A 22,035-nucleotide genomic window follows, 5' to 3' on the forward strand; every position below is an offset into this window, starting at 1 on the left:
CAAATTAATTATTCAGTTAGTCAAATTAAAAAAAAATATATATATAATGTCATATTAAGATTTAGAAATTATGGAAATTGAATACAACAATCAGACCTTTCTATAAAATTAGTCGATTTCTGTGGGCTACACGCTTCCAAATCATATGAGAATTAGGATGAGCTGCCTATGAATTGTCGAATAATTCACACAGTAAGTGAAAAACTGGTTTCACCATTATGCCTAGGCTATTATGCCTGTGTAACAACATGTTTTGTGAAACATTTTATTCCATGTTTGTTTCTTAAAATTGTATTTTATTTTCCTTTCTACTATTTTCTAATCATCCTCTTATTTTAAAGGTCCAATGCAACCGTTTTTATCTAAATATTTAATCATTTCTGGATAAAAAATACCTTACTGTGATTGTTTTCAAATAAAATGGTAAAAAATAAACAAAAATAGCTTCTTTGCAAAGAGCAATTTCTCAAGTAATAATTTTGCTAGGACTGTCTGGGAGTGGTCTGGGTGGGGAGGGGAAAACTGAAAACTAGCTATTATTGGTAGAGAGGTTTGGAACAATCTTTCTCTATAGACAAATTTACTGCCTAGCGATGTCACAAGGCATCCCAGCCAAACAGGCTGAAATTTCAGGCAGTCTTTTCAAACAGCTCTTACACTAAAAGGGAATTATTATAATTTTCACAATTTCACAGTATTATTCCAACCTCACAGTGTGTAAAAATATATATAAAACACAGGAAATCCCATTTTTGACTGCACTGGGTCTTTAAAGCCTGACTGGTACACTACATCACTGTGCATGATTCATGACACAATTAAATTCAAAGTAAAAAATAAATAAATGAAAATTGAAAATGGTAAACAGACATTCTAAATAAAATATGGTAAATGGTAAACAGAAAAAGGCAAATAGTAAACAGAAAATGCAAAGTGTAAAGTGAAATTGATAGTGGTTGTTTTCATTTTCCAACTACCCAATTAGCATTTTCTCTTTCAATAATGCATTTACATTTTTCAATTTTATGCCAATTGGGGGTGTGCACCAGGAGAGGGAGAGTAACACCACAGCCCAATGTAGAAGCACATCCTAGCCATGATGGGGCTGTCTGTACATGGATTTTAGACTAGTGTAACAAACACACAGGGTACCGGAAAAGCGTAGGCCTGATAAGCTGAAGACTAATATTCAGGTCTCAGCCAAGGTTAGGCTTACTCATCATGCATGTGTGTTCACTGAACCACCTTGGTTACAATTTACCATCCTTTGACCTCCTCCTCACAGATTACCATCTGAGCCATGACAGAAATTGCCTAGGCTTTGGCTCAGCAGGCTAAGATGTCCTACTGGTGTACAGGACACCAGGTTGGAACCCCGTCGGTTACACTAGTCTAAAATCAATGCACAGAGAGTGTAATAAGAATGACATGTCCACTTCAACATCAGATACAACACAGTGGACGTAGGCTACGCTAATAATGTTGTAAGTACCGCTACAATGTATTTTCATGATAAAAACATTTTTGCACAATCTAAAAATGTGGAGACAAATTTTCACTTTGACAAACTAATGGATGATCCAGGAGATGAATAGATATTGCTTCCAACTTATTTTAACTTCTTATTAAACATGCCTTATAAGTTCTACAGAAATATAAACATTTTGATTGAATTGCATCACAATCTTTGTAGTTGCGGCTTCACACGTATATGAATTAAAGTCATAGCTGAGTTATATGGCTCATTCATTCCACATTCAATCACAGCTTTGACAACAGAGACCACTGCCATATGGACACATTTTGTGTGCAGGCCTAAATAAAACATTTTGTTTTAATCCCTTTGGTTTCCACACTTGTTCACCATTATAATCTGTGTTAGGAATGCCATTGTATATTTGCATATCTGATGGGTTTACCATCATGTTTCTGTCAGCAACTCATACTGTCTGCATATTTCTTTGTATCCTGCTCTTGTATCCTGCTCTTGTTTTGTCCAATTATATGACTCTGAGTGCCCCCATCCCAAGTTCTGCGATACACTTAGACTGAGTCTGAGGCAGTCAGTGTATAACATAATTTTGGTAGGGGTCAACCCAACAGAGAGTGAGTGGAACAGGGAGAGCAGTCCAGGAGTTTCCAACTTGGTTGATTAACCATATCTTCATCTCCACAACATCTCCAATTTATGACGTTCATTGTGACAATGCTCTGTCTGTTGATACATAAAATCATACTTTCATAGGTTTTGTTACTCACGAGAACTCCAGTTAATATATCATTTATAAACCAATTTCCACAAAGGAAAAAAAAAAGTATGCTTGAGTAAAAGATGATGTATTTTTTGAGTGATCATGATAGATGGTGCCACCAGATGGCAAGAGAGCACATTTAAAGCAGTCACAACATCCACTGTGTAATTCAAGTTTTTTGCAAGTGGACTAAAAGATTAATCAAGATTGGATTGATACATTCCCCATACTCAGGATGTGGACAAAATGTTGTTTATGAGTCTTCTTTTTATCAACTTCAATCTGGCCTGCAGACATTTCTCAAGTGCATCATGATGTGCCATTGAATCTATTTTTGGACAGCATTCATGCTCTTTGTATTTTGTGGCACATACAGTAGGCCATTGTATTACCCTATAGTTATTTCCAGTATAGTCGTTTCTGTGAATTGAATGGTCTTTTAACGATCAATCCACCAGTATTTCAATGAATACATCTTCTTTTCAATAAAATCTTATCAACTATCAGTATGATATAAAATTAACTCAAACTGTGAAAAATGTCTGTAAGTGTTCCATTATTAAAGTGACCAGTACATAGACACAGAATCACTGGTTACTTTAATTATGGAACACTGGTCACTTTAATAATGTTTACATACTGTTTTACTAATTTCATATGTAGAGTTGAAGTCGGAAGTTTACATACATTTAGGTTGAAGTCATTATAACTCATTTTTCAACCACTCCACAAATTTCTTGTTAACAAACTATAGTTTTGGCAAGTCGGTTAGGACATCTACTTTGTGCATGACACAAGTATTTTTCCCAACAATTGTTTACAGACAGATTATTTCACTTATAATTCACTGTATCACAATTCCAGTGGGTCAGAAGCTTACATACACTAAGTTGACTGTGCCTTTAAACAGCTTGGAAAATTCCAGAAAATCATGTCATGGCTTTAGATGCTTCTTATAGGCTAATTGACATAATTTGAGTCAATTGGAGGTGTACCTGTGGATGTATTTCAAGGCCTACCTTCAAACTCAGTGCCTCTTTGCTTGACATCATGGGAAAATCAAAAGAAATCAGCCAAGACCTCAGAAAAAAAATTGTAGACCTCCACAAGTCTGGTTCATCCTTGGGAGCAATTTCCAAGTGCCTGAAGGTACCACATTCATCTGTACAAACAATAGTACGCAAGTATAAACACCATGGATCCACGCAGCCGTCATACCGCTCAGGAAGAAGACGCGTTCTGTCTCCTAGAGATGAACGTACTTTGGTGTGATAAGTGCAAATCAATCCCAGAACAGCAGCAAAGGACCTTGTAAAGATGCTGGAGGAAACAGGTACAAAAGTATATATATATCCACGGTAAAACGAGTCCTATATCGACATAACCTGAAAGGCCGCTCAGCAAGGAAGAAGCCAGTGCTCCAAAACCGCCCCAAAAAAGCCAGATTACGGTTTGCAACTGCACATGGGGACAAAGATCGTACTTTTTGGAGAAATGTCCTGTGGTCTGATGAAACAAAAATCAAACTGTTTGGCCATAATGACCAACATTATGTTTGGAGGAAAAAGGGGGATGCTTGCAAGCCAAAGAACACCATCCCAACCGTGAAGCACAGGGTGGCAGCATCATGTTGTGGGGGTGCTTTGCTGCAGGAGGGACTGGTGCACTTCACAAAATAGATGGCATCATGAGAAGGAAAATTATGTGGATATATTGAAGCAACGTCTCAAGACATCAGTCAGGAATTTAAAGCTTGGTCACAAATGGGTCTTCCAAATGGACAATGACCCCAAGCATACTTCCAAAGTTGTGGCAAAATGGCTTAAGGACAACAAAGTCAAGGTATTGGAGTTGCCATCACACAGCCCTGACCTCAATCCTATAGAAAATGTGTGGGCAGAACTGAAAAAGCGTGTGCGAGCAAGGAGGCCTACAAACATGATTCAGTTACACCAGCTCTGTCAGGAGGAATGGGCCAAAATTCACCCAACTTATTTTGGGAAGCTTGTGGAAGGCTACCTGAAACGTTTGACCCAAGTTAAACAATATAAAGGCAATGCTACCAAATACTAATTGAGTGTATGTAAACTTCTGACCCACTGGGAATGTGATGAAAGAAATAAAAGCTGAAATAAATCACTCTCTACTATTATTCTGACATTTCACATTCTTAAATCAAAGTGGTGATCCTAACTGACCTAAGACAGGGAATTTTTACTAGGATTAAATGTCAGTAATTGTGAAAAACTGAGTTTAAATTAATTTGGCTAAGGTGTATGTAAACTTCCGACTTCAACTGTATATACTGTATTCAACTGTATTCTAGTCAATGCCACTCCAACATTGCTCGTCCTAATATTTATATATTTCTTAATTCCATTATTTTACTTTGAGATGTGTGTGTATTGTTGTGAATTGTTAGATGCTACTGCATTGTTTGAGCTAGGAACACAAGCATTTCGCTACACCCACAATAACATCTGCTAAATATGTGTATGTGACAAATACAATTTGATTTGATTAGATTTTTAAGCTTGTCCTTTCAAAGAAATCCCCTATTTCTACTTCATTACTTTACACAAGTGTTTCCCATCTAGTCAAAATGATTGCATTGGCTGTTTAATGCAATGCATATAAATGCATCAAAAATATATTAAGATTACGGTTTGATAGTGTCAATAATCAAAAGTCCGAAAATGGAAGGAAAATCCTCTTCCAATTCTCATTGGTAAAATAAAACAAAATTTCTGATTATCATCACCCAAGTGACCTATGAGGTATGAAATGGCAATTCCGCCACTTTTCAATCTCATATTTATTATCTCCAGCACCAAACCAATGTCTACATAGATAAGAAGAACAACCTGGTCTCAGATCATTTCGTATTATTCTGTACATAAATCCGAGACACTCCATTTAGTATGAAATGTTACGTTTCGTATGGTATATATTTATTTGTGGATGTCCATCACCCATTTCGTATGATATGTTATGAATTACAATTCGCATGATATATTACGAATTTGCTAAACATACAATATGTTATGAATTTGCAAAATGTATGATACGTTATGAATTCTGGCTAGGTGGCTAACATTAGCTTGCTCGCTAACTTTAGCGAGGCTATGGGTTGGAGGTTAGGGTTAAGGGTTAAGTTTAGGTGAAGAGTTAGCTAAAAGGGATACGGTTAGGGAAAGGGTTAGCTAACATGCCAAGTAGTTGCAAAGTAGCTAAAAAGTTGTAAGTAGTTGAAAAGTTTCTAATTCGCTAAAACGATAAAGTTGTTTGTGATGAGATTCGAACTCACAACCTTTTGCCAAGAGTGTGCAAAGCTGTAGGCAAAAGGTGGCTACTTTGAAGAATCTCAAATATAAAATGTATTTTCATATGTATAACACTTGTTTGGTTTGTACATGATTCCGTATGTGTTATTTCATAGCTTTGATGTCTTCACTATTATTCTACAATGTAGAAAATAGTAAAAATAAAGAAAAGCCCTTGAATGAGTAGGTGTGTCCACACTTTTGACTGGTACTGTACGTGCAGTCACAGTTTTTTGGCAAGGCTATTAATGGAATAGAAAGATAAAGGCGAAATTACTCCCTGACCTGACTACGAAAGTGAAGGAGATGCAAGCTTAGTAAGAGTAGCTAATTGCCATACAATGTTTTGGGCTAAAATTATTAACTGTTGTGAATTTGATGAAACGTGTTTTAACTTAATCCCAACACAACTGTCTAACAGCATAGTGTGCAGAGAAGAAGAAAACAGATGTATCGTCATAAAGTCGACAAACATTCTTCATTCTCACCTGGCTTCCAGAAGTGTAAAGGGTTGGTTACCTATTGTACATACACTACCATTCAAAAGTTTGGGGTCACTTAGAAATGTCCTTGTTTTTGAAACAGACGCCTCGCAAGTCCTCAACTGGCAGATTCATTAAATAGCACCCGCAAAACACCAGTCTCAATGTCAGCAGTGAAGACACGACTCCGGGATGTTGGCCTTCTAGGCAGAGTTCCTCTGTCCAGTGTCTGTGTTCTTTTGCCCATCTTAATCTTTTCTTTTTATTGGCCAGCTTTTTCTTTGCATCCTGGAGTCCCCTCTTCACTGTTGACATCGTGCACCGGGGCCTCCCACTCTTTATATTCTGGATAGAGACAGTTTGCGCTGTTCTGTGAAGGGAGTAGTACACAGCGTTGTGCGAGATCTTCTTCTTGGCAATTTCTCGCATGGAATAGCCTTAATTTCTCAGAACAAGAATAGACTGACGAGTTTCAGAAGAAAGTGCATTGTTTCTGGTCATTTTGAGCCTGTAACCGAACCCACAAATGCTGATGCTCCAGATACTAGTCTAAAGAAGGACAGTTTTATTGCTTCCTTAATCAGCACAACAGTTTTCAGCTGTGCTAACATAATTTCAAAAGGGTTTTCTAATGATCAATTAGCCTTTTAAAATGATAAACTTGTATTAGCTAACACAACATGCCATTGGGACACAGGAGTGATGGTTGCTTATAATGGGCCCCTGTACACCTATGTATTGTAGATATTCCATAAAGAATCAGACGTTTCCAGCTACAATAGTCATTTACAACATTAACAATGTCTACACTGTATTTCTGATCAATTTTATGTTATTTTAATGGATAAAAAAAGGACATTTCTAAGTAACCCCAAACTTTTGAACCGTAGTGTTTATTTTTTCAGTTGTTTGCAAACTGACATATTAATGCCAAAATAACATGCAAACAGGTGAGGCTTAAAACAGGTGGGGCTCTGCCCTGAATAACGGGTCGCTACTGAAAGCATGGCACTGAAAAAACTGCTTCTCCATTGAACAACAGGCAGCTTTTTTTGGGACTATGTGCGGTGTGCATTTGTGTTTTACTTCATGTCAAAACTTCAAAGCAGTCATTTTTTATATTGTCCTGTTATTAGAAATAGTATTTCAGAAATAGGCTTTGCTATTTGTGAAAGTCTTATTTCAGAGCAAGTTCGCAATTGTTATAAAATAGTTAAAAACGTAACTGTATACAAACTTTGAAATCCTCAACTCATATTGTTTTGACAGGCTTTTGAGATGGGCAGGCCTAACTTGAAACATCTGAGGGACAGCAATTCCAATCCAGAGGTAAGCCAATACACACAAACCACCTTCCTGCTGTACAGGTGTGGGCAACTTGTGATGTGATGTTGTTTTGAACATTATCCAACGTCCAATACTGCTTTTGCATTGTCATGGCAGGAGTCAGAGTATCTGAAGTCATACTCAAAGATGGAGCTCATTGCTATGGTGCAAAGAGAAATGGAGAGCTTGAAATATCAAATTGAGTGCCTTACAGGTGAACAGATTAAAATAAATGAATTAAATAAATAAATGTAATTTTACACAATTTATCCACAGTGAAGTTAAATGTTTAGCAATTTTTTGGTGGATCACTCAATAGCTTGTGGAGAGCTGTGCAGAAGCCTTGGAGCCTTGATAGAAAAAACCCAGGAGCAGTGGCATGTATTCATGGATGCCAAGGGAAGCCAGGCTTCCGCAAATATTTCACCAATAAAAAAATTACAAATAATATTTTGTCTCTCTCGGTGTTTTCATAATTTTCCCAAGTGGCTGAATCTCACTGGAGAAATAATCAGAGTGTGGGAAACAGAGGCCCTCTGTCTCAATATGTATAGCCCATGTATCTGATGCTCTCTGGACCAAAAGAGTATAACATGTTGCCGCCGTAGCATTTGATTGATTGATGCCAGCAAGCATTTGGCCTCCCTTGATAAAAAAATTCTAAAAGAATTAGCCAATCAGCATTGAGCTGAGCTCAACTGTGGGTTGTCCTGGTGCAGCAAAACGCCCCACAAAGGAGGCCAGTTTGGATTTGGTTTGACCGAGAGACGCAAGAGGTGGCGCACAATTGGCCCACCTAGGTCCGGGTTAGGCGAGGGTTTGGTCGGCCGGGATTGTCTCATCGGGCTCTAGCGTCTCCTTGTGGTGGGCCGGGCACCTGCAAGCTGACTCCAGTCATCAGTTGGACTGTGTTTCCTCAGACACATTGGTGCGGCTGGCTTCCAGGTTAAGCGAGCAGTGTGTCAAGAAGCAGTGCGACTTGGCAGGGTCATGTTTCGGAGGACGCATGGCTCTCAAATATCGCCTCTTCCGAGTCCGTAGGGGAGTTGCAGCGATGACACAAAACTGTAACTACCAATTGGATACCATGAAATTAGGGAGAAAAAAGGTACAAGTAAATTTTTTAGATATACAGTGGCAAGAAAAAGTATGTGAATCCTTTGGAATTACCTGGAGTTCTGCATAAATTGGTATTTAAATTTGATCTGACCTTCACCTAAGTCACAACAATAGACAAACACTGTGTGCTTAAACTAATAACACAAAAACAATTATATGTTTTCATGTCTTTATTGAACACATCATGTAAACATTCACAGTGCAGGGTGGAAAAAGTATGTGAACCCTTGGATTTAATAACTGGTTGACCCTCCTTTGGAAGCAATAACTTCAACCAAATGTTTTCTGTAGTTGCGGATCAGACCTGCACAACAATCAGGAGGAATTTTGGACCATTCCTCTTTACAAAACTGTTTTCAGTTCAGCAATATTCTTGTGATGTCTGGTGTGAACTGCTCTCTTGAGGTCATGCCACTGACTGGGCCACTACAGAAGGTGTATTGTCTTCTGTTGAAGCCATTCTGTTGTTGATTTACTTCTGTGTTTTGGGTCGTTGTCCTGTTGCATCACCTAACTGCTGTTGAGCTTCAATTGGCAGACAGATAGCCTTACATTCTCCTACAAAAAGTCTTGATAAACTTGGGAATTAATTTTTCCGTCGATGATAGCAAGCTGTCCAGGCCCTGAGGCAGCAAAGCAGACCCAAACAATGATGCTCCCTCCACCATACTTTACAGTTGGGATGAGGTTTTGATGTTGGTGTGCTGAGACTTTTTTTCTCCACACATAGTGTTGTGTGTTCCTTCCAAACAACTCAACTGTAGTTTAATCTGTCCACAGAATATGTTGCCAGTAGCGCTGTGGAACATCCAGGTGCTCTTTTGCAAACTTTAGACGTGCAGCAATGGTTTTTTTGGACAGCAGTGGCTTCTTCCGTGGTGTCCTCCCATGAACACCATTCTTGTTTAGTGTTTTACGTATCGTAGACTCACCAACAGAGATGTTAGCATGTTCCAGAGATTTCTGTAAGTCTTTAGCTGACACTCTAGGATTCTTCTTAAAAATAATTAACCTCATTGAACATTCTGCGCTGTGCTCTTGCAGTCATCTTTGCAGGACGACCAGTCCTAGGGAGAGTAGCAACAGTCATGAACTTTCTCCATTTGTAGACAATTTGTCTTACCGTGGACTGATGAACATCAAGGCTTTAAAAGATACTTTTGAAGCCCTTTCCAGCTTTATGCAAGTCAACAATTCCTAATCTTAGGTCTTCTGAGATCTCTTTTGTTCGAGGCATGGTTCACATCAAGCAATGCTTCTTGTGAATAGCAAACTCAAATTTTGTGAGTGTTTTGTATAGGGCAGGGCAACTCCAACCAACATTTCCAATCTCATCTCATTGATTGGACTCCAGATTTTCTGACTCCTGACTCCAATTAGCCTAGGGCTTCACATAATTTCCCCAACCTTTACTGTGAATGTTTAAATGATGTATTCAATATAGAAAAGAAAAATACAATATTTTGTGTGTTATTAGTTTAAGCACACTGTGTGTGTCAATTGTTGTGACTTAGATGAAGGTCAGATCAAATTTAAATACCAATTTATGCAGAAAACCAAGTTATTCCAAAGGGTTCACATACTTTTTCTTGCCACTGTACCTTATTTGCATTGGTATTCAGAACTTTTGCCATGAGACTCGAAATTGAGTTTCAGTGCATCCTGTTTCCATTGATCATCCTTGAGATGTTTCTACAACTTGATTGGAGTTCACTTGTGGTAAATGCAATTGGTTGGACATGATTTGGAAAGGCACACACCTGTATATATAAGGTCCCACAGTTGACAGTGCATGTCAGAGCAAAAACCAAGCCATGAGGTCAGAGGAATTGTCCTTAGAGCTCCGAGACAGGATTGTGTCGAGGCACAGATCTAGGGAATGGTGCCAAAAAATGTTTTCAGCACTGAAGGTCCCCAAGAACACATTGACCTCCATCATTCTTAAATGGAAGAAATTAGGAACCACAAAGATGGCCACCCAGCCAAACTGAGCAATCAGGGGAGAAGGGCCTTGGCCAGGGAGGTGACCAAGAACCCGATGGTCACTCTGACAGAGCTCCAGAGTTTCTCTGTGGAGATGGGAGAACCTTCCAGAAGGACAACCATCTCTGTAGCACTCCACCAATCAGTACTTCATGGTAGAGTGGCCAAATGGAAGCCACTCCTCAGTAAAAGGCACGTGACAGCCCGCTTGGAGTTTGCCAAAACACACTTAAAGGACTCTCAGATCATGAGAAACAAGATTCTTTGGTCTGATGAAGCCAAGATTTAACTCTTTGGCCTGAATGCCATGCGTCACATCTGGAGGAAACCTAGCACCATCACTACGGTGAAGCATGGTGGTGGCAGCATCATGCTATGGGGATGTTTTTCAGCGGCAGGTACTGGGAGACTAGTCAGGATCAAGGGAAAGATGAACGTAGCAAAGTACAGAGAGATCCTTGATGAAACCTGATCCAGAGCGTTCAGGACCTCATACTGGGGTGAAGGTTTGCCTTCCAACAGGGCAACGACCCTAAGCACGTAGCCAAGACAATGCAGGAGTGGCTTTGGGACAAGTCTCTGAATGTCCTTGAGTGGCCCAGCCAGAGCCCGGACTTGAACCCGATCGAACATCTCTACAACATATTCTTAGGGCTTGGGACTGGATTACATCTAGCTTTTTTAAAGATGTTTGATCTGCTGAGCCATATGTTATACTTCCATAATCCAGTGATGACCTTAAGAGTTCTATATATATAATATTCAACGCCATTCTATCTGCCCCCCACCCCATTCCTGCAATGCAACACATTCAGTATTTTCTTTCCTTTGACCTCTTAATATGCTCCGCCCATGTCATCCGAGTGTCAAACCAGACCCACAGGAAGCTAAACCCTCCCACCCTCTCCAGATTCCTTCCATTCAACTTCAAGTATATTTCCTTCCCAACCTTCCCTCTAGAAAAAAACAGTCTGTGTTTTCTCAACTGAAAACTTGAAGCCCAACCTCAGGGACCACTGCTCAACTTCACTAATTGCTTCTTGAACTCTTCTGGCTGTATGGGTAACATTTCACAGTGCCCCATCATCTGCAAACAATGACCTCCAAATATCAGGGCTCACCTGGGCGATTTCATCATCAATCATAATGGAGAACAACAAAGGACTTATGACACTTCCCTGGGGGATACCATTATCTACCTTGTAGCTTTCTGACATAGAGCTCCCCACCCTCACTTGTATTGATCGCCCCCCCCCAAAAAAAATCCTTTATCCAGTTAAAAACCCTTCCAACCCTCATGTTATCCAGCTTGATAAGTAGGCCTTCCTTTCACACCCTAACCCTTCTCTACATCGAAGGAAAATGGCCACCACCACTTCATTTGCCTATGCCTTCCATATGACTGACTCAAGGCACAGTACGGGATCCATCGTTCCCCTGCCTTTCTTGAGCACACTGTGATCTGGTGACATTCGCCCTCTACTCTCCAGAAAGTATGTCAGCTTTTTTCCGATATCATCAGGACGAACGCAACAATCTCCCCATTTACATACATGAAATGTCAACGCTATCGGCCTATAGCTTTAAGGACTTGTAGGGTCCCTTTCTGCCACACCTTATTGTAAAGGCTCAATACTTTCTCCATTGCAGTGTCACTGAGATGAGCCATCATGATGTAACAAATCTATCTCATCCTTCCCAGGGGATATTACTGAAGCATTAGCTAATGCTCTCTTCATCTTAACCAACGTAAAAGGGGCATTCAATGTATCCCCCGCCATCTCTCTCTGATCCAGGACCCCTGGATGTTCTCCTCTGACACTCTCTCTCCCACGCTATCACTCTTCTGTCAGATTATTTGAGCTGTGCACCTTCACAAATGCCTGGGCTAACATCCCTGCCTTCTCCATATCTCTCACTGCAACAATCTCCCCATTTTTCAGCACAGTGAGATCCCAATCTTGTCTGACCCCACTCATCCTCTTAATCATCCCCCATACCTCTCCCACAGGAGTGGTCCTGCCTATGTTTCCACAAAACCGGCGCCTATACTACCTATTAGCTGTCCTAATGTGCTTGTGCTTGTTTATACTGAATCCGGTGCTGGTAATTATGGGACCTTTTCTACATTCTGAATGCCCTGTTCCTACACTTCACTGCTTCTCTCCAGACTTCAGTCCACCAGGGAACTGCATTACTCTTTCTCCCCCCTGTACCCATAAGAATCACCTGCCTTGCTCTTTCTCCCCCTGTACTCATAGGAATCACCTGCCTTGCTCTTTCTCCCCCTGTACCCATAGGAATCACCTGCCTTGCTCTTTCTCCCCCTGTACCCATAGGAATCACCTGCCTTGCGGCCTCTACTATTGCTCCTCTAACTCCATCATTCACTGTTTCTATATCTGAATTGAGATCAACCTGATTCAGGTTTCAACTCCTGAAACGTACCCTACTCCGCTCTCCCAAATATCCATCTCCTCAATCCATTTCCTACTGAATCTTCCACCCTCAATCCTACAGTACACATGACAGGATAGTGATCACTACCCCGTCTAGATTCGTCCAAAACCTTCCAACTACATCTGCCTGCCATTGGACTTGAGATCAAAGTAAGGTCCACTTGTCCATTTACATCAGTCATTAACCCTCCTCAGAGCATACTATGAGCATTCAAATCCCCACACCACATTACCCGTCTCCTATCTTGACCTTCTACATTCCCAAGGGCCATCAAATCTAGTCTCTTACACGAGTTGTAAAAGTTCACTATTACCATATTCCCCTCTCCATACCACACCAATATTACTACATACTCCTGTTCAACTCCCTCTCCCACGTGCCTATACGGGATCCCCCGCTTTATAAAGGTAGCACAGCCCCCTCCTCCCCCTGCCACCCTATCTCTACGTGCTGCAACATGACCTTGTAATACACATTCTGGAGTAGGTTTAAGCATCAGGTTTGGCTGGTAACTCATCAATAAACTGTTTGAACTCTTGCCCATCAGCCATCAAACTTCTGGCATTCCATTGAAGGATTAACACCATTATGAAAAAGATCCAACACTTGATTCCTGACTGGACTGATTCTAAATCTTATAGCGGTCATCCTGTACATTATCCCACTTCAGTCCTGTGATCCCGAGATACCTCACTGCCTGCTCTGTTGATGATTTGTATCTTCTTAGTCTTTGATTGTAATTTGTCTGTGCAATTGATTGCTGCTGTCACAAATGTAACAACCTTCCTCATGTCTACTAACATTATTGTGTTTCCCCCATTCTGCTCCCTACATCACGCCCAACCGGCATCCCACTCTGTCCTGGAATACCTGCTCTTCTAGGTGCCAGTCAGTATCTGGTGTGATCACCATTTGACTCATGCAGCACGACACATTGATTGTAGCCTGTGGAATGTTGTCCCACTCCTCTTCAATGACTGTGCGAAGTTTCTGGATATTGGAGGAAACTGGAACACGCTGTCGTTCACGTCTATCCAGAGTATCCCAAACATGCTCAATGGATGACATGTCTAATGAGTATGCAGGCCATGGAAGAACTGGGACATTTTCAGCTTCCAGGAATTGTGTACAAATCCTTGGGAATTGGGGCCGTGTATTATCATGCTGAAATATGAGGGGATGATGGTGGATAAATGGCACGACAATGGGCCTCAGCATCTCGTCACGGTATCTCTGTGCATTCTAATTGCCATAGATAAAATGCAACTGTGTTTGTTGTCCATAGTTTATTTATGCCCATACCATAACCCCACTGCCACCATGGGGCACTCTGTTCACAATATTGACATCAGCAAACCGCTTACCCACTCTATGTAATACACGTGGCATGTGGTTTTGAGGCCGGTTGGACGTACTGACAAATTCTCTAAAACAACGTTGGAGGAGGCTTATGAAATGAACATTCAATTATCTGGCTACAGCTCTAGTGGACATTCCTGCAGTCAGCATTCCAATTGCACACTCCCTCAAAACATGAGACATCTGTGACAAAACTGCACATTTTAGAGTGGCCTTTTATTGTCCCCAGCACAAGGTGCACCTGTGTAATGATCATGCTGTTTAGGTCAGGTGGATGGATTATCTTGGCAAAGGAGAACTGCTCACTAACAGGGATGTAAAATATTTTTTGCACAAAATTTAAGAGAAATAATCTTTTTGTGCATATGGAAAATGTCTGGGATCTTTTTTTTCAGCTCATGAAACATGGGACCAACACTTTACATGTTGTATTTATATTTTTGTTCAGTGTAATTACAGAATACAATTCACTTATTCACAATAATTAGCAAAGCCTGAGTCACCTTAGAATCATAGACATGTACATGAAAACACACATACAATAAGTGTACTGTACAATCTATTGGTGCCTCTGCATTAATAGGAATTGTATGTATTGATCAGACATTTATTTGAGAATTTACAATAGGCCAGCATAGCCAAAATATTGATCAACATGAACACTCATGAGAAATAAAAGAGTAAAAAATAATGGTGAGACATATTTCCACATAAAAAAAATGAGTAGAGTAATAAGCCAAATATAGGCGCCCAGCCGCCCTACAGTGTGCAGGACCCATTGATTCGTACAATTTGTAACACTCATCTCCAGTCTGAATGCTTTAAAAAAAACAATACAAAGTAACACCCTAAGCGAACTACTTAGGCTTTAGGAAACGCAACCAACTAAAGAGATTGATGGGGAGGGGAGCAGGAGAGGAGGGGGACCCATGTACCCCGCTTCAATCAAGCAGGCTTCAGTCACCCACTTGGCTTCAGTCACCCCCAACATTGATTCAGGAGACAAATCCAGCTGGCCTCCTCCTTGTCAGACCTCTCACACTGGGCAGACAGGGGTCCTGGGATGGACAGCTCACATAGCTTCCCCACATACTTTAAATGTTATTTTATTGAACCTTTATTTAACTAGGCAAGTCAGTTAAGTACAAATTCTTATTTACAATGACGACCTCCTGCGGGGACGGGGGCTGGGATTAAAAATTAAATATAAATACAGGACACACATCACGACAAGAGAGACAACACAACACTACATAAAGAAAGACCTAAGACAACAACATAGCAAGGCAGCAACACATGACAACACACCATGGTAGCAACACAACATGACAACAACATGGTAGCAACACAACATGGCAGCAGCACAAGATGGTAGCAGCACAAAACAGGGTACAAACATTATTGGGCACAGACAACAGCACAAAGGGCAAGAAGGTAGAGACAACAATACATCACGCAAAGCAGCCACAACTGTCAGTAAGTGTCCATGATTGAGTCTTTGAATGAAGAGATTGAGATAAAACGGTCCAGTTTGAGTGTTCGTTGAACTCTGAGGACCTCAAATTACAGTGGCTTGCAAAAGTATTCACCCCTTTGGCATTTTACCTATTTTGTTGCCTTACAACCTGGAATTAAAATGGATTTTGGGGGGGTTTGTATCATTTGATTTACACAACATGCCAACCACTTTGAAGATAAAAATATTTTTTCTTGTGAAACAAACAAGAAAATAAGACAAAAGAAATCCGGAAAACTTGAGTGTGCATAACTATTCACATAACTATTAGCAAACATTTATAAAAACCTGTTTTTCCTTTGTCATTATGTGGTACTGTGTGTAGATTGATGAGGGGGAAAAAAATATTGAATCAATTTTAGAATAAGGCTGTCACGTAACAAAATGTTGAAAAAGTCAAGGGGTCTGAATACTTTCCGAAGGCACTGTATGGGCAACAGGGTTGATGTTTTATGCTCAACCCGCTCAGTTTTTCAGCACAAAACACCAGAAAATGTCAGAAAAGAGCAGCTCACCTGCTTTTACAGTATGATTTGACTATTAGATGTTCAATGTTACCTTTGAAAAAAATATTTAGAAAGGAATAGTTTCACCATATTCATGTAACTGAACTTAAAATGAGGGATGTAAATGAATCACTAATCACATGAAATAAATTATAATCTTCAGAAATGACTTCGTCAAAGCAACAAAATAACTAGGGCTTTACAATGATGGTGAGAACTTGGAGAAATGTAGGGGTTAAGTGGGTTAAAATCTTCCTAGAAGTCACAGGGGTACACTTAGGGACATGTCAAAATGCTGAATTTTGGCCCTTTAGCAAGTCTTTATTGCTAAAATAAATTTGATTTATTGAATTATCCATGTGTTTTATATTAAAGGGCACTTTATTTAATGTAACATGCTTTTAAAATTCAATATTGGTGCATCATTTCTACTTAAAATATCAAAGGAACGCAAAAGGCATTATTTTGTGGAATGACTCAATTGCTGTATGAAAAGTCACTATTTATGCATCCATTCCATAGTCTAAGTGTTTATGTGTGATAATCCACTCTGTTTTGTTGAGAGTTCCAGGACATTTGAGCAACATTTATTTATATTTATATTATTAGGAAAAAAGTCTGTCGATGTGCCCTTGAGCGAGGCACATTACCCTAATTGCTCCTGTAAGTCACTCTGGATAAGAGCACCTGATAAATTACTAAAATGTAAATGTATATGAACATTGTCATCCCTTGAAAATGGCCTTAAAAATCGATATATAATGTGACATCCAGCCGAACTTTGTGTATCATTGTCACGACTTCCACCGAAGTCAGTCCCTCTCCTTGTTCGGGCGGCGGTCGACGTCACCGTCCTTCTAGCCATCGCCGATCAACTTTTCATTTTCCATTTGTTTTGTCTTTGTTTTACACACCTGGTTTCAATCCCCCAATTACATGTTCATTATTTAACCCTCTGTTTTCCCCATGGTTTTTGTGCGTGATTGTTTTATGTATGTTCGGTCTGTTATTGTGGGTTCGGTATTACGACATGTTATTGGAATATTTGAGTAAAGTTACTTGTGTTACTCATCTCTGCTGTCCTGCGCCTGACTCCTCTGCACCAGCTACACCCAGACCACTACAATCACCCAATCCTTGTTTGATCTAGCAATGATGGATGGATGAAAGCCTCTAACAAGCAATTTCCTTCAAGCACTTTCTCCAGGTTGACTGACATACTTAACTCGAAGGCCCGTGCAGTCAAAAACGAGATTTCCCTGATGTTTTGTATATATTTCCACACTATGGGGTAGTGTAAAAGCTGTTTGAAAAGACTGCCTGAAATGTCTGCCTGTTTTAGTTGGATGGAGTTTTGGCCTGCCTGGTGACATCACCAGGTGGAAAATTAGTTAATAGACCAATAACAAAGAGACTTCCAAACAGGGTTGGAACCGAAATTATTTTCCAATCGTTTCGTTCTGAACAGAATCATATATATTTTTTGTTCCGTTCCACTGTTCTGACTAGCAAAATAAAGCTCTGAACGGGTTCGAACCGAAAAACATATTTTTTTATTGTTCCTTTCTGTTCCTTTTTAAACTTCAGATTTGTATTTTTTTTTTTTTTACAATTAGCTCGACATTAAATTACTTCACCAATCAGTGCGGATAGAGCAGTGGAGTGTGCAAGCTATTTACATGCATTGGACAGACAAGTGTAGGATGCGAGATGCGACAAATGTTGCGGGTGTTGGAGAGCGCGAGAGAGGGTGGAGCAGACGGTTTGGCTTGAAGCACTGGGCATCTTGTTGTTTGACATGCATTATCTGAAATAGGCCCACAGAACTATACCTATGGAGGAGCGGCTTCTATGAAGGAACTTTGAACGTCTTTGAACTTCAGAGAGTTGGCTTCATGTTGGACCAGAGCTAGCTAGCTAAAAGTAATTAACCGGTTCCCATGCTTTTAAAATAATGGTTCTGATCCGGAACAGTATAGATTACTTTTGTTCCCAGTTTTCGGTTCTGTCCCCTGAACCTTTCCCGGTTTTCAGTTCTGTTCCGGTTCCAACCCCTGGTTCCAAATCTCTGCCAATAACAGCCAGTTTTCAGTTTTCCCCTCCCACAATCCCAGTAAGGTACATAATTGTAACCCAGAAATTATTTGATATTGAGGTAAAAACAGCTGCATTGGACCATTAGGATAAAAGTTGATCATCATCAGCTAATGCTATTTTATTTAAATATTTATTTAAATATTTTGCCAAATTTCAGTTTATGTGACGAAACAAGCAGTTTAGAGAATCATTGTACCATCGAAACTGCTGTGAAATATATTTTAAATAACCCCAAATACTGCATTTTCAGATGTTTGAAGCTTCTGAACAAAAGCAAAAGTAAAGGTCGCAAAAACGAAACTTAAGAATCGGAATCATACAAATAGCGCACATAGAACAGATCTACCGCTTCTTAAACTTGCTTTCAATGAGAATGACAGATCTATAACTAATATTTCTATGTGAATTTGCCACCCAAAAAGTTACATTTTGCAGCTTTAAGGTCCGGATAATTTTCACTTTAGTCTGCCAAACAACTACAAGAAACATGTCAGCATTGTCTCAAGAATCCCCCCTGCCTTTGTCTCTTGAACTTGAATCCTCTTGCTGTGCAACTGTCACAAAGACCCATATTACTGATTGACAAAACCGGGTGCCTTTCCCTCCCTAGGTCTGCACACCCCCCCAGTCTCTGTCTGTGCCATGGCTGACCCTGGCTGGTGGAAGCTGACCTTCTCACACAAGAAGTCTGAGGTCAAGGTTCTGTACAAGATCCCCCCAGAGTATGGCAATAACACTGGGAATATGAAGCATTCCAACAGCTCTCAGATCCCCACAGACAACCAGTTCAGTGCCAGATTGGAGAAGATAGTTTATAAGTCGGCCACTAAAGGAAGCCATGTTAAGGTGTCCCACTCTGGTCGCTTCAAGAAGATCCGTGCCACACTGGCTGAGAACCCTACGTTGTCCCCTGAACATGGTCTTAGAAATAACTGAACAGGGCAGAGAAATAACATACACAGGCAAGTGTATATCAATACCTATGAACAACAAACAGCCACACCATTCACAAAAACGCAGCAATCTTATTCGCACAAAACATATATATACACTCCCGAGGTGGACACCACACTCAAGCACACCGATAATACTGTTACCATCTAAATTCTAACTCACACCCATATAAACAATACTGTTCAAGGTTCTTGATGCACAGACATAGTAGAATGTGTGGTATCTTTGTGTGGATAGCAAAGCACCTTCAACAGTTAATTCCTGTGAGCATTGCACTTTTCAAGCCTTTCAAGACTATGGCAACAAATATGTTGCCTGTGTCTGAACAAGGGCTTATGACCAGTAATCTGGAGTGAATATATGTTAAATTAAATGAAATTATGAAAAATACGTTTAGCTTTAAAGGTTTGTTTGTTATAGATGTTTGTTATACATATACATGTTACACAGAATTACCTTGGCACTACTGTTCTCACATCAGCTCTTTTAATCTTAATATACAGTTGAAGTGGGAAGTTTACATACACCTTAGCCAAATACATTTAAACTCAGTTTTTCACAATTCCTGACATTTAATCCTAGTAAAAAAATCCCTGTTTTAGGTCAGTTAGGATCACCACTTTAGTTTAAGAATGTGAAATGTCAGAATAATAGTAGAGAATGATTTATTTCAGATTTTATTTCTTTCATCACATTCCCAGTGGGTCAGAAGTTTACATACACTCAATTATCATTTGGTAGCATAGCCTTTCAATTGTTTAACTTGGGTCAAACGTTTCAGGTAGCCTTCCACAAGCTTCCCACAATAAATTGGGTGAATTTTGGCCCATTCCTCCTGACAGAGCTGGTGTAACTGATTCATGTTTGTAGGCCTCCTTGCTTGCACACGCTTTTTCAGTTCTGCCCACAAATTTTCTATGGGATTGTGGTCAGGGCTTTGTGATGACCACTCCAATACCTTGACTTTGTTGTCCTTAAGCCATTTTGCCACAACTTTGGAAGTATGCTTAGGGTCATTGTCCATTTGGAAGACCCATTTGCAACCAAGCTTTAAATTCCTGACTGATGTCTTGAGATGTTGCTTCAATATATTGAGATAATTTTCTTCCCTCATGATGCCATCTATTTTGTGAAGTGCACCAGTCCCTTCTACAGCAAAGCACCCCCACAACATGATGCTGCCACCCCCGTGCTTCACGGTTGGGATGGTGTTCTTTGGCTTGCAAGCCTCCCCCTTTTTCCTCCAAAAATAACAATGGTCATTATGGCCAAACAGTTCTATTTTTGTTTCATCAGACCAGAGGACATTTCTCCAAAAAGTACGATCTTTGTCTCCATGTGCAGTTGCAAACCGTAGTCTGGCTTTTTTATGGTGGTTTTGGAGCACTGGCTTCTTCCTTGCTGAGCGGCCTTTTAGGTTATGTCGATATAGGACTCGTTTTACTGTAGATATAGGTACTTTTGTACCTGTTTCTTCCAGCATCTTCACAAGGTCCTTTGCTGTTGTTCTGGGATTGATTTGCACTTTTCGCACCAAAGTATGTTAATCTCTAGGAGACAGAACGCATCTCCTTCCTGAGCGGTATGACGGCTGCGTGGTCCCATGGTGTTTATACTTGCGTACTATTGTTTGTACAGATGAACATGGTACAGGCGTTTGGAAATTGCTCCCAAGGATGAACCAAACTTGTGGAGGTCTACAATTATTTTTCTGAGGTCTTGATTGATTTCTTTTGATTTTCCCATGATGTCAAGCAAAGAAGCACTGAGTTTGAAGGTAGGCCTTGAAATACATCCACAGGTACACCTCAAATTGACTCAAATAATGTCAATAAGCCTATCAGAAGCTTCTAAAGCCCTGACATGATTTTCTGGAATTTTCCAAGCTGTTTAAAGGCACAGTCAACTTAGTGTATGTAAACTTCTGACCCACTGGAATTGTGATACAGGGAATTATAAGTGAAATAATCTGCCTGTAAACAAGTGTTGGAAAAATGACTTGTGTCATGCACAAAGTAGATGTCCTAACCGACTTGCCAAAACTAGTTTGTTAACAAGACATTTGTGGAGAGGTTGAAAAACTAGTTTTAATGACGCCAACCTAAGTGTATGTAAACTTCCGACTTCAACTGTACCTATATACACTGCTCAAAAAAATAAAGGGAACACTTAAACAACACAATGTAACTCCAAGTCAATCACACTTCTGTGAAATCAAACTGTCCACTTAAGCAACACTGATTGACAATACATTTCACATGATGTTGTGCAAATGGAATAGACAACAGGTGGAAATTATAGGCAATTAGCAAGACACCCCCAATAAAGGAGTGGTTCTGCAGGTGGTGACCACAGACCACTTCTCAGTTCCTATGCTTCCTGGCTGATGTTTTGGTCACTTTTGAATGCTGGCAGTGCTTTCACTCTAGTGGTAGCATGAGACGGAGTCTACAACCCACACAAGTGGCTCAGGTAGTGCAGCTCATCCAAGATGGCACATCAATGCGAGCTGTGGCAAGAAGGTTTGCTGTGTCTGTCAGCGTAGTGTCCAGAGCATGGAGGCGCTACCAGGAGACAGGCCAGTACATCAGGAGACGTGGAAGAGGCCGTAGGAGGGCAACAACCCAGCAGCAGGACCGCTACCTCCGCCTTTGTGCA

At 40.2% G+C, this 22,035-nt stretch overlaps 1 protein-coding gene across 1 annotated transcript; it reads left to right on the forward strand.

Moving 5' to 3' along the window:
* Nucleotides 1-19,065: 19,065 nt before the first annotated feature.
* LOC106589289 (proline-rich protein 15-like protein B) lies at nt 19,066-19,359 on the forward strand. The gene has a single exon (XM_045709974.1). It carries the CDS (start codon nt 19,066-19,068, stop codon nt 19,357-19,359), a length of 294 nt encoding a protein of 97 aa, XP_045565930.1.
* Nucleotides 19,360-22,035: the final 2,676 nt, after the last annotated feature.

Source organism: Salmo salar, chromosome ssa28 (assembly GCF_905237065.1).
Source record: "Salmo salar chromosome ssa28, Ssal_v3.1, whole genome shotgun sequence".
Taxonomy (NCBI): domain Eukaryota; kingdom Metazoa; phylum Chordata; class Actinopteri; order Salmoniformes; family Salmonidae; genus Salmo; species Salmo salar.

Excerpts from the sequence above, each read along its gene's own strand:
- LOC106589289 (XM_045709974.1), top strand. The coding sequence starts at position 19,066 with ATGGCTGACCCTGGCTGGTGGAAGCTGACCTTCTCACACAAGAAGTCT.